The sequence below is a fragment of the Phyllobates terribilis genome, unplaced genomic scaffold, assembly GCF_046119375.1.
Source record: "Phyllobates terribilis strain yellow unplaced genomic scaffold, ASM4611937v1 Scaffold_8__6_contigs__length_399053987, whole genome shotgun sequence".
In the NCBI taxonomy this organism is placed as follows: Eukaryota; Metazoa; Chordata; class Amphibia; order Anura; family Dendrobatidae; genus Phyllobates; species Phyllobates terribilis.
Window position 1 is genome coordinate 36,836,160 of NW_027362768.1, and position 13,251 is coordinate 36,849,410.

A 13,251-nucleotide genomic window follows, 5' to 3' on the forward strand; every position below is an offset into this window, starting at 1 on the left:
TACACAAGTGGATATTCTGCATTTTTTTCAAACCAAGAAAAACTTTTCATGCATACACTATACATAGCCTGATGAAGTGTACATTACCCAAAATGTTGCTATACTTCACTTTATGGTGTAATAACTTTTTTTAATATGACAGTAAAAAGTTAAAAGCATTCAAAAAAACATTCCGCTTTGTGCCTATTCTTGGTGTGCTTACAACGTACGGAGTAGTGTGGCCTGCTCCATTTGATTAAGCACTCATCCTCTTCCTTGCAGCATAAATTGGAGGTTGATAAACACACCTTTTGTCTATTACTCATCGGCAGCACGTGGCCAGAAGTCACTAGTGACCCAACTTACCAACTAGTCTCTCTTGTGGCTTGGTCTATGGTGGTTTCTAAAGTTTGTCCTTCACTGAAACACTGCAGTGTTTTATAATTAAAAGATACATAGCTGAAATCATACAGTTAGTGTCTAATAGAGCATGTATCAGCTATCAGATGTCCTTTAAAAAGACTTATAAAAGCACATTTGATCCTGAGCACTCCATGTAATAATCTTGTGTCTAAACTGCCTTGCCTGTGCCCCAATAAGTCTACCTACCATAAATCTACAAACACCCCGCTGAACCACCAATAATGCCATGCTCCTTCAAGCAAATAGATGGAACCTTAGAGAAGTCAAAATATCAAGCATGCATTATGATAAATGAGTATAATTATCACAAGATAAGAGTGGGGTGAGAGTTATTCTGAAGTGACTTCACCATATTGTCACCTGTGCCACTTTGTCAGGGTTAATGCTGAGTTCCTAACATAGAATATATCATCCGTTTACTGTCCGGATACAATCTGTTTTTTACTCAGCAGCTAATAATCATTTACAGGACCATTTACAGTTTCCTATTTTACAGAACAAATCAGATGCCACTTTGATGGTCCGTATGGTATCTGATTTTTTTCTTGCACCCATCAGATTTCGGAGAGAAATCTCAGCATGTTACAATTATAGACCCACAGTAGGAAAATCACTAATGATGAGCGAGAATGCTCGCCAATGCTCAGAACTCGCCCGAGCATCTCAGTACTCGAGATGCTCGGAGCTCGCCAAGTACTTGCGCGATGCTGGGGCTGGAGCTCGGGTCCCCGTCCTGCATGTTTGGTGCTCTTTAGAGCGCCAGTCATGCAGGGATTGTCTGCTACTCACTGTAATGCCACAGCCATGGTGGTTGTGGCATTACAGTGATTGCCTAAATCAATGGGAACAGTGCTCACAGTGAAACATGAAAAGCCGGCAATTCATCAGCGGCATACACCGGTACCCGACAATTTAGAACAGAAAGAATAGAGCATCACACATAGATTAGATAGGTAGAAACATGTCAGTCACATATATAATAAGTACAGTGACAGTGTTGGTTACTGTACTTGTCATTTAGTGTCAAAATAAAGGAATTATTTAAAAAAAAATTGGCGTGGGGTTCCCCGTAATTTTAGTCTCTAGCGGAGGATAAGCAGATGGCTGGGGCAGATGTTTGAAGCCTGGGAAAGGGGTAATACCCACGGAGCTTCCCAGGCTACTAATATCAGCCCCCAGATGAATACCTAGCCTTTACTGGCTTTTAAAATGGGGGACCCCAATAAAAATGATGTGGGGTCCCCTATTTTAATAGCTAGCAAAGGCTAGGCAGACAGATGGGGGCTGATATTAATAGCCCAGGAAGGGTGTCATGAATATTGGCCCCCTCCCAGGCTAGAAACACCAGCCCTCAGCCGCCCCAGAAATGGCGCATCCATGGGATGTGCCAATTCTGGCACTTAGCCTCACTCTTCCCACTGCCCTGTAGCGATGGCAGTGGGGTAATAGGGCTGGATTTGATGTCAGCTTATAATGCCAGCTGACATCAAGCCCAGGCTAGTAATGGGAAGGTGTCTATAAGACACCCCCATTACTAACCCCATGGTGAAAGTTAAAAAAAACACCAACACCCAGAATAAAGTCCTTTAATTGAAATAAACAGACATTCCTTTAATGTTCTAAATTAAATTCTACTTTCTGTATCACCCATTCCAGCTGAATCCAAAGCCAATGTCTTCTGCAATAAAAGTAAAATAATAAACCAACCTCATCCTTACCTTTCCATGGTTCCCAGGACGGCTTCAGCTCTGCTACATTGACATGACAGGCTGGATCGCAGCAGAATGCTGCTATCCAGCTTGCCATGCTGCAGACACTGAGAAGCACCTCAGTGTCTCGCTGTGACGGCATCCAGATGAGCCGAGTTCAAGTCCAATAAACTCAGCTCACCTCATGAACGTCACTGACAGCGTGGGAGAATTCTTCTGCTCATGCGGTGCCGACAAATGACGTCACCGCTTGAACAGGAGAATTCTCCCAAGCTGGGATGGCATTGAGATGGCAGGCTGGATGGTCGCAGAACACTGCCATCCAGCTTGTCATCCTTCAGAGACACTGCGGAGCGCCTGAGTGTCTGCGGCATGGCAAGCTGGATGGCAGTGTTCTGCTGTGATCCAGCCTGTCATGTCAATGTAGCAGAGCTGAAGCCATCCTGGGAACCATGGAAAGTTAAGGATGAGGTTGGTTTATTATTTTACTTTTATTGCAGAAGACATTGGCATCAGCTGGAATGGGTGATACGGTAAGTAGAGTTTAATTTGGAGCATTAAAGGAATGTGTGTTTATTTCAATTAAAGGATTTTATTCTGGGTGTTGGTGTTTTTTTTAACTTTCACTATGGGGTTAGTAATGGGGGTGTCTTATAGACGCCTCTCCATTACTAACCTGGGCTTGATGTTAGCTGGCATTATAAGCTGACATCAACCCTAGCCCTATTACCCCACTGCCACCGCTACAGGGCAGTGGGAAGAGCGAGGCTAAGTGCCAGAATTGGCACATCCTATGGATGTGCCATTTCTGGGGCAGCTGAGGGCTGGTGTTTCTAGCCTGGGAGGGGGCCAATATTCATGGCACCCTTCCTGGGCTATTAATATCAGCCCCCAGCTGTCTGCCTAGCCTTTGCTAGATATTAAAATAGGGGGGACCCCACGTCATTTTTTTTGGGGTCCCCATTTTAATAGCTAGTAAAGGCTAGGTTTTCAGCTGGGGGCTGATATTAGTAGCCTGGGAAGCTCCGTGGGTATTACCCCCTTCCCAGGCTTCAAACATTTGCCCCAGCGATCTGCATATCCTCCGCTAGAGACTAAAATTACTGTGGACCCCACGCCAATTTATTTTTTAATAGATCCTTTATTTTAACACTAAATGACAAGTACAGTAACCAACATTGTCACTGTACTTATTATATATGTGACTGACACGTTTCTATCTATCTAATCTATGTGTGATGCTCTATTCTTTCTGTTCTAAATTGTCGGGTACCGGTGTATGCCGCTGGTGAATTGCCAGCCGGCTTTTTTAAAGAGACGGGTGTATGAAAATCGGAGAGCACTAGTGTGTTCCAAGTGCCCTGCTATGTTTTTCATGCACCCTCCTATATACCCTGCCTGCTTGTCTGCCTATATATTCTGCCTGCCTGATGTGTAATTGAGCACTGTTCCCATCAATTTGGGCAATTTTTGACCTTCTGCAGACCACCAGGGGGGACTGCCAGAAAAATGCTCGAGTTTCTCATAGATTTACATTTGGCTCGTTGTTCGGGTCGAGCACCCAAGTATTCCAATGTGCTCGACCCGAGCTTCGAGCACCCGAGCATTTTAGTGCTCACTCATCACTAAAAATAACCCAAAGTAAAATGTCCTTAGTCTGATGCTGAGAATGTCCAGCGATATATGTTGCAAGAAAAAACATCACAGAACAAAGGCCGTACTTAGCAATACTAATATAATGCAGGATGCAGACAGGACCCAGTGATATAAGGTGGAAGTAACACAGGTGGACAATACTGAGGGGCAACCACTCACCCACCTACTGTTCACTTAACATTCTACAGTAAGTGCACACGGATAAGACTTATATAAGATGCTATTCACATAAGAAATCCATACCCACTGGTGATAAAAGTATCATTCATAGTAAAGATCAAATTACAAAGATCTAAATTATATGTCCAACATATAACATGTAAAATGCCTAAGGCTAGAATTACATAACCACATGTACCAGGCGACAACAATTCTATGAAAAGTCATGCAGCAAAAACATTTCTCCAACTTGTCCTGCAGATAGGTGATAACTTGTTTTCACTGGACAAACCCTTTAATGCCTTTGTTCATGTCTGAATATTTTTTTATTTGTTTTAAAATGTATGTTATATGAATGAACATATATAATTAATAGATTGTAATTTTAGTGATATAGTTTCCTGAAAAATAAATCCAAAAGAACCTCCACCTCTACAGTTATACATAAAATCGTATCTTTATGGAAACATTGGCATTAAAAAAAAACTAATTTTCTAATAGTAAGTTACAAATGTCTAGACATACCTAGAAGATTATTCTTGCTATGAGGAAAAAGAAGAGACCTGAAATACAGTTGTCATTTTTAATACCATTACACAGGGGCCTGTCAGAGGTCATAATCTCAAATAATTTATGAAGATTCAGATTCTGCGAGATTTAATCTTGTGGAGTCATTCCCTACTAATATCAGATAAATGAAAATGTGGTCAGATTGGCTAGAAATAGGAAGTGTTAGACGTAAGGTACATTTGCCTCAAAACAATAATCCTAAAATAAATGGCCAACAGTAATAAAATAAAATATTTTGTGAAACCTTAAATGATTTACCAAAATCTAAGCATTCAGAGACTCCATTGTATTTGAGCAGAAATCAAATATATCCCAGAAGGGATTGTCAGCAGATGTGAAATAGAATGAGAAAACATCATTGTTTAATTGTAAAAGAGGTTTATTGTAGCTTTATATATTTATTGGAACCCTAAAGTCAAGGCACAAAACTTTGGGAAAAAAGCAACATTTCTTAATGACATTTAATCAGAGATTTGTAACATTCTCAAGTCATCACATTGACTAATATAACATTACACAAGGAAAAGAAGTACTCACCCCCAGTAAAAGTTCTAATACCACCCACCTGGACTTAAGAAAAGTTAAAGGGGATGTCCAGTACTTTATATTACCCCCCTCCAATGTATCCCCCCGGGGCCTTAAGGATTTTTGTAATTACCTTATGTTGCAGATAATGCCTGTGAGCGGCTCTATCGCTGACCGCTCACAGGCATCACGTGACCCCCGGCTGCGGCCGGCTCTGACATCCGCTGATGTCACGACAAGTGCTGGCAGCAGCCGGGGGTCTTTATCTTCTGTGTTCCAGGTGGATGCCAGGCTGTGGGCGGGGTTACCCCCCAAGTCACACCCAGCATCCACCGCGCACTCTGCCTCTCCCCATTCATTAAGAAAGCGGGCGGTGGATGCTGGGTGTGACGTGGGGAATAACCCCGCCCACAACCCAGCAGTCCCCAGCGCTGAGTCACGCCTCACTTGTCGTGACGTCAGCGTGGGGTCACGTGATGCCTGTGAGCGCCCACCGATAGCGCGCTCACAGGCATTATCAGCAACGTAATGTAATTACAAAAAGTTTTAGGGGCCCCGGGGTGATACATTGGGAGGGGTATTATAAAGTACTGTAGAACTTCTTTAATTCATTAGGTGCCAAATACATTGATGGCTAATATCTCTGTAATGGAGTGGCAAAAATTAAAAGATAAAAAATCAGCTTCTAAGCCACTACTAAGTTGTGTGTCTAATTCAACATGAAAAATTTGGTGAAAGGTCCTCTTTAAGATGTTTTTTAAGCCAATATTTTACAGTTCTTTATTTTCCACCTGGTAAATAGTTGTCTTTTGTTCTGTAACTCTCATATAGATGATGTTTTTGAATAGTTTATTTCTAATGCCGATATCACAAAATTTGACCTGAAAGGAAATCTGTCAGTAGTATAACCCTGCAAATCTGACAGCACTTGAAATTGAGACCTGAAAAGCTGTTTGCACAACAGGGTTTTAGTAAAAGCATGACTGAGAAAGAGAAGTATCAATCCACAGTGCATTACTGCCAAAGGTTCATGATGGATATTCCCTAATGGAGACATAACCTCGGTTTTCTACATTAAAAGCTCCATAAGCCCTCTTCTCTAATCTTGACTGATAGCTGTAGTATTCATTCAAGATCCAAGTAAAACTTGTGTGATTTTCCTTCCCAAAATACTGGATTGCTTGCTCTCTGTTTCCAAACTTTGATCTACTGTACAATCCCCTCCCTCTCTCCCTGTTGGTAATGCTGTAAAGGGATATGAAGTGCAGTAAAGTAACACAACCAGTGTTTCCAGCTATGTCGAAAGCTGCCAGTCTATATAGCAGCAATGAATATTATTAAGAAAGTTACTTATTTTTGCATTTAGGAAACAAATGAACAATAAAAATTATAGCAAAGAATGCTTTAAATGGGTCTTGCTAAATAATAATTATAAAAAACAAGCAAATTTCTAAATTGCTTTGTGTTCTCCAGATATCTGGTCTTTTAAATGTTTCTATTGTTCAAAGCTTGATGTCCAGAAGATCAACCGCTGCTGTGAATCTGCGAGATGTAGCCAAGGTTTCCTACTTTGCTCTTTTACCACTCTCCAGACACATAGATAGCTATAGAATGGCGCTCGGCAGTAGCTCAGAAGCCGCTCAATAGAACTGCTCACAGTTCAGCTGACGGAAGGATCAGGGGAACCTAGTTTACCATAGCCAGTTGTCATGATCACAATGCTTTTGAAGCAAGACTAACTTATATTGCAGCTTCATAAGTGAGAAACTTCAGGCCAATGGTGTGACTATGCTGCTTGACTGAACTGTCACTCAAATAGAAGGTCCACCCACTCAGCTATCAGGAAGTCAATAGGGGAGCAGTGTGCTCCTGAAAAAGGAAGAGGAGAGGGCACAACCCTTTAATAGTCAAGGAGGAAAAGGCAAAAGTGTAGTTTTCACATGCCTTGTTGCTTTTCATTATTGTGGTTCATAAGGTAGATTACAGACGCTACTTGATAAGCCATGATAGTAGTTATTAGTGTTAATCAATCTAGGCTATTGGCTTGTTGTCTGTCAAGCTGCAGTCTTGAACAGTTGTATTTAGCATTGTTTCAAAAAAATGGTGGCACTAAAAATTTCCAAGACAGGAAAGATAAATCATTTTCATATGGAAAATTAAAAGAACTTTTTGTATATGCCTTCATTATAATTCTACTAGGAAATAGTAGCTATTTAATATATTTTTAAAAATGTAAATATGTCTTTCTTTTGCTTAGGTTATTTTCAAGTCTCAGCATCATCACAGAGCTAACACATCCAGCAAATATGAGGTTCATGCAGTTTAGGGCAAAGGACTGTTATTCTTTAGCTCTCTCTAAGCTTGAGAAGGTAAGAGAATTAAATAATAACATAACCACTAAGGTGTAATGGTTTATCTATATGTGTAAAAATGTTCTAAAGTGTCTTCCGAACATAAATTATGTTAGATCTGTTAAGAGCTTTGTTTTCTGTTGTCTGCAGTCTACAAACAGGTATATCTATGTCTTGCACCTAATGAATATCATAATACAGTATAATCCATTATTCTGAATAAAATATGGTCACATTTGTTAGATGTGTTTTCTCTAAACCATAATCCTTTAGGCATTGGCTGCACTGGGGGGCGAAGTATGAAGAATCTGCTGGTCTTCATCCATAGCCCATACAGAGTGATATAGAGTTGGCTGCAAGAAGATTGATAAGTAATGGTCCTCAGAATAGACACAAATTGGAGGCAGTAATAGTGCTGATGCAGGAATAAAATAGTCAGGAAGCGATCCAAGAACAGTCACTTGGAGAGAAGACAGGCTGTAACAGTCCAGAGAAAGAGAATCAGAGCAAAGAGATGGACACCAACAAGTCAGAAAATAACTGTCAGGAATAGACTATATAAATTGCCTCTTCAGAGATGAAGAAAACTTGAACTTAAGTGCCACCTATTGAAAGTAGCAATCCTAAAAGTCAATATCAACACTTTAATTATCCTTTTCACATGATTTAGATTATAAGGCAAACCAGAATATCTATTTGCAGACATGTGTTTCAGGTTGTTACTAGTGATGGGCGAGCACTAAAATGCCGGGGTGCTCGATGCTGGGGTCAAGCAAATTGGAATACTCGATGCTTGGGTCGAGCAAATTGGAATGCTAGGGTGTTCGACCCGAGCAATGAGCCCAATGTAAGTCTATGGGAAACTCAAGCATTTTTCTGGTGGCTCCCTCTGGCGGTCTGCAGAGGGCCTAAAAATTGTCCAAATCGATGGGAACAATGCTCAAATGACATGGGAACAGCATGGGGAAGACCCCTGGAAGCATTTCTGACTCCCAGGTCACTGCTGTCAACAGCGTTGTCAGAGGTATTACGCCACTTTTACGGACTCACTAAAACATACAAAAACGAAATCAAAATGGATTTTCCTGGGAAATATGTAAATAAACATCCTTTCTAGGGTAATGACTAGAATATAAGGGAAAATAAATATACAAAATTGCTCCTTCACACCTTGGGCTATGTTCACACATAGCATTTTTGATGTGTTTTTGCACTTTTGCATTGCTTTCAACCAAGACAAATGCATTCACTGGGAAATGAAATTTTAACATTTTACAACCATAACTGGCCATGTGGTGTTTGACACATCTTCCTATACATCCTGTTTCATTTATGATGGAGGGACTCTGAAAGTCACAAAGCCTATTTTTATAGGGCCATCAGGTGGCCCTTACTATTCTTAAAGGGTCAGAAGTCAGCCCTCTCTATTCTTAGAGACCCATCAGCAGGCCAGGCTTTGTTGTTCCCATTGTTAGCAAGTGGGTCTCCTATGCTGTTATTGTGTATGCAGTGACTGCAAAAGCTGCCAAAAATTTGGAGGCACTCTAAGGCCCCTTGGAAAAGATGTAGAGGCCGGAGAGCCTGCTAAAAACAATGTTCCCATTATTAGGAAATGGGTATCCCATAGTGTTTGCCTACGCAGTGAATGCAAAAGCTGCCAAAAATTTGGAGGAACTCCCATGCCCCTTGGAAGAGATGTAGAGGTCGGAGAGCCTCCTAAAAACAATATTCGCATTATAAGGAAGTGGGTCTCCCATAGTGTTTGCCTATGCAGTAAATGCAAAAGCTGCCAAAAATTTGGAGGAACTCCAATGCCTGATGCAAGACACATAGAAGAGGTGATAGGGTAGATATGGTGGTGAATGATATGGTGATGGATGATGAGGATAAGGAGGAGCAAATAGACAAAATCAGAAAGCGTATACCCATGTCTGGGTGTGAAGACAGAGGATCATGGGAATAGAATTAGACCTCCCAAAAAAAGACACTGTTTTTGAGTTTAGGTTACGCTGTTATCATTCAGTGGTGTTAAGAAGTCTGGTGCAATTAAGCCTTTGTTCATTTTTATAAGAGTCAGCCTGTCAGCATTTTCAGTTGACAGGTGGATGCGCCTATCGGTTATAATTCCACCGGGGGCACTAAAAACCTGCTAGCGGCAGGGCAGGGCCGGACCTCCAAGGCGTAGAGACCAGTTCATTCCATGTGTCCAGATTGGATACCTAGTAATTTTAAAGCACAGAGGAATCACAGAGGATTGGAATCGTGATCCACCAGCGGCTGTTAACCAGTTAAACGCCGCTGTCAATCTCTGAAAGCGGCATTTAACAGCGCCGTGCCGGAAGCTCGGCCATAGCCCCACCCATCAGTGACCCCGTCTTGTGATCGCGGGTCACTGATGGGTGGGCATGGCAACCCGGGGACTGCAGCAGACACCTATGGTTGTCATGTCTCGCTAGCTATGAGCGCCACCTAGTGGTCGGCACTCAAAGCATAGGAGCATTTCTCCTGCATACAGGCGATCTGCTCATCGCCTGTATGCAGCAGAAACGATCAGGAAACTGCAGCTTCTAGTCTCCTATGGAGACTATTGAAGCATGCAGAAAGTGTAAAAAAAATGGTTTTAAAATTATAAAAAAATTAAAAAAATAATGTAGTTTAAATCACCCCCTTTCGCCCCATTCAATATAAAATAATAAAAAAAAATTCCCACATACACATATTTCGTAGCGCCGCGTTCATAATCGCTAGATCTATCAATATAAGAAAATAATTAATCCGATCGGTAAACGGCATAGCAAGAAAAAAAATTTGAAGGCAAAATTACGTATTTTTGGTTGTCGCAACATTTCAATAAAATGCAATAACAGGCTATCAAAACATCAATTTATCCCAAAATGGTATCAATAAAAACATAAGCTCGGCTCACAAAAAATAAGCCCTCACTCAGCCCCAGATCACTAAAAATGGAGACGCTACGGGTCTCGGAAAAAAAAGGAAAAGGTGGCTACTTTGAAGAATCTACAATATAGGACATATTTTCAGTTGTTTCACACTTTTTTGTTAAGTATATAATTCCACATGTGTTAGTTAATTCATAGTTTTGATGCCTTCAGTGTGAATTTACAATTTTCATAGTCATAAAAATAAATTTTTTTTTTGCGTCCCCCATTTTAATAGCTAGTAAAGGCTAGGTTTTCAGCTGGGGGCTGATATTAGTAGTCTGGGAAGCTCCGTGAGTATTACCCCCTTCCCAGGCTTCAAACATCTGCCCCAGCCATCTGCTTAACCTCCGCTAGAGACTAAAATTACAGGGGACCCCACGCCAATTTATTTTTTGATAGATCCTTTATTTTAACACTAAATGACAAGTATAGTAACCAACATTGTCACTGTACTTATTATTAGTGTTGAGCGAGCACTAAAATGCTCGGGTGCTCGAAGCTCGGGCCGAGCTCGCCGTGATACTCGGGTGCTCGACCCGAGCAACGAGCCCAATGTTAGTCTATGGGAGACTCGAGCATTTTTGCGGTGGCACCCCCGGCAGTCTTTTAAAAGCCTAACAAGTGCCCAAAACGATAGTGACAGTGCTCAAATGACATGGGGACAGCATGAGGATCGCCCCAGGAAGCATTTCTGACCCCCAGGTCACTGCTGTCAACAATGTGGTCAGAGGTATTAAGCCACTTTTACAGGCTCACAATAAAATGAAAGTGAAACTTTTTTTCCTGTGAAATATGTTAAGGAACATCCTTTCCAGGGAAAAGACTTGTGTATAAGTTAAAATAAATGACCAAAAACAAAAATACTCCTCCACACCTTTGGCTATGTTCACAAGTAGCATTTTTCATGCGTTTTTGCACTTTTGTATTGCTTTCAACTATGACAAATGCATTCACCGGGAAATGTCATTTTAACATTTTACAACCTTATCTGGCCATGTGCTGTGTGACACATGCATAAAGTGCTGAAAAGACATGGGAACAGCATGGGGAAGACCCCTGGAAGCATGTCTGACTCCCAGGTCACTATCTAAAAGTGTGCCCATCATAAGTGATCCTTGCCGCATCAGAAGATGCAGACTTGCAACTATCCCCATGCAAGTTCTAGTCCCAGGGCAGTGTTCAATTGTACCTCCCCCATTCCTTGCAATACAAGCGCAAGTATGCAGCCTGCCACCCACCCACCCCCAGGCTGCAATACCATACTGCTTGCTTGCTTGAACTTGAAATTGGGCCTTTTAGGCATGTGGAGGCGGAATCTGGCCACCACGTCATGGCTGTGTTGGCGGCCTGGAATCCATACTCAGTCCCCAGCCGCCCGGCGGCCGGGTGTCCATACTCAGTCCCCAGCCGCCCCACGGCCGAGAGTCCACACGGTCCCCAGCCGCCTGGGGGCAGTCGGGTGTCCATAAACGGTCCCCAGCCGCCCCCATTTCTCCTTGGAACATCCCCCCACACACTTTTCTTAGCCCGGCCTGCTTTAGGCAGCATTGGTCGAGCCCACCAGAGAACCAGACTCCTCCGGTGGGCCCTGACTTCTCCATCGGTGGAGTTGAGAGTGCCAAGGTGAGGATCATGATGATGATGACAGAAGTTAGCATCTGCTATGTTTTCTTTTAATGCAAGTGTAAGTGTGCAGCCTGCCACCCACCCACCCCCAGACTGCAATTCATACTGCTAGCTTGCACTTGAAATGGGGCCTTTTAGTTTAGAGGAGGCCGAAGCTTGCCACTACCTCATGGCTGCTTCGGCAGCGAGGTATCCATACTCAGTCCCCAGCCGCCCTATTTGTCCTGGTGTGCCTTATACATAAGATTAAGCGCGTATACCAAAACATTACCTGTGCCCTCCCCAGTGCATTTAGTGGGAAGGAGAGCCTATTCCGCTGTAGTGTGTGCATGCCAAACCCCTGTTCATGGTACATGCGAAGATGCCTCCCACCTTGCACCTGTCGTTGCAGACTTGCAACTATCCCCATTCAAGTCCTTGTCCCAGGGCAGTGTTCAATTGTACCTTTCCCATTCCTTGCAATGCAAGCGCAAGTATGCAGCCTGCCACCCACCCACCCCCAGGCTGCAATACCATACTGCTTGCATGCTTGCACTTTAAATTGGGCCTTTTAGGCATGTGGAGGCGGAATCTGGCCACCACGCCATGGCTGTGTCGGCGGCCTGGTGTCCATACTCAGTCCCCAGCCGCCTGGTGGCCGGGTGTCCCCGCTTGCTCCCCAGCCTCCAGGGGGTGGCTGGGTGTCAATACTCGGTCCCCAGCCACCCCTATTTGTACCGGTAACCTTTCCCACACTTTTCTTAGCCTGGCCTGCTTTAGGGCAGCATTGGCCGAGCCCACCAGACTATCAGACTCCTCCCTGGCTTCTCCATCAGGGGAGTTGAGAGTGCCAAGGTGAGGAGCATGATGAGGATGATGGAAGTTAGCATCTGCTTTGTTTTGTTGTAATGCAAGCGCATGTATGTAGTAGCGGCTATTCCTGAGGAGGTCAGCGTTTTGGCGCATATCCTACCTCCTCCGAGGATTGCTGGATGTTTTCCTGCTACTATCCAAGTTCTATGACTCCCGTTAAAACAAAGCTTCAGGTAATAAATGATGGATGAGGTAGTGGCAAAGGAGAAAGAGCAGGAGGAACAGGGACCATTCACATCAATATCAGGCCAGTCAACCAGATATGTCTTGTAGGATATGTTTCTGTAACAAAAGGAGCGGTTTGGCTACACAGTTATAGGGCATACAGTGAGTGCAATGCCTACCAAAAATTTCGAGGCACTCCAATGCCCCTTGGAAATGACATGGAGGTCAGAGGGCATTAACTAAACCTTTTTTTCCATTTATAGCAACTGGGTCTCCTGTGCACTGTTGGCCTAA

General features: G+C 43.0%; 1 protein-coding gene across 3 annotated transcripts in view; it reads left to right on the forward strand.

Moving 5' to 3' along the window:
- The window catches only part of KCNT2 (potassium sodium-activated channel subfamily T member 2), a 1,642,055-nt gene that overhangs the window by 1,374,159 nt on the left and 254,645 nt on the right, over positions 1-13,251 (forward strand). For all 3 annotated transcript variants that reach the window (XM_073642937.1, XM_073642939.1, XM_073642938.1), the window contains exon 22: positions 7,279-7,390. In XM_073642937.1, the coding sequence (XP_073499038.1) occupies positions 7,279-7,390 (112 nt within the window). The remainder of the gene's footprint in view (positions 1-7,278; positions 7,391-13,251) is intronic.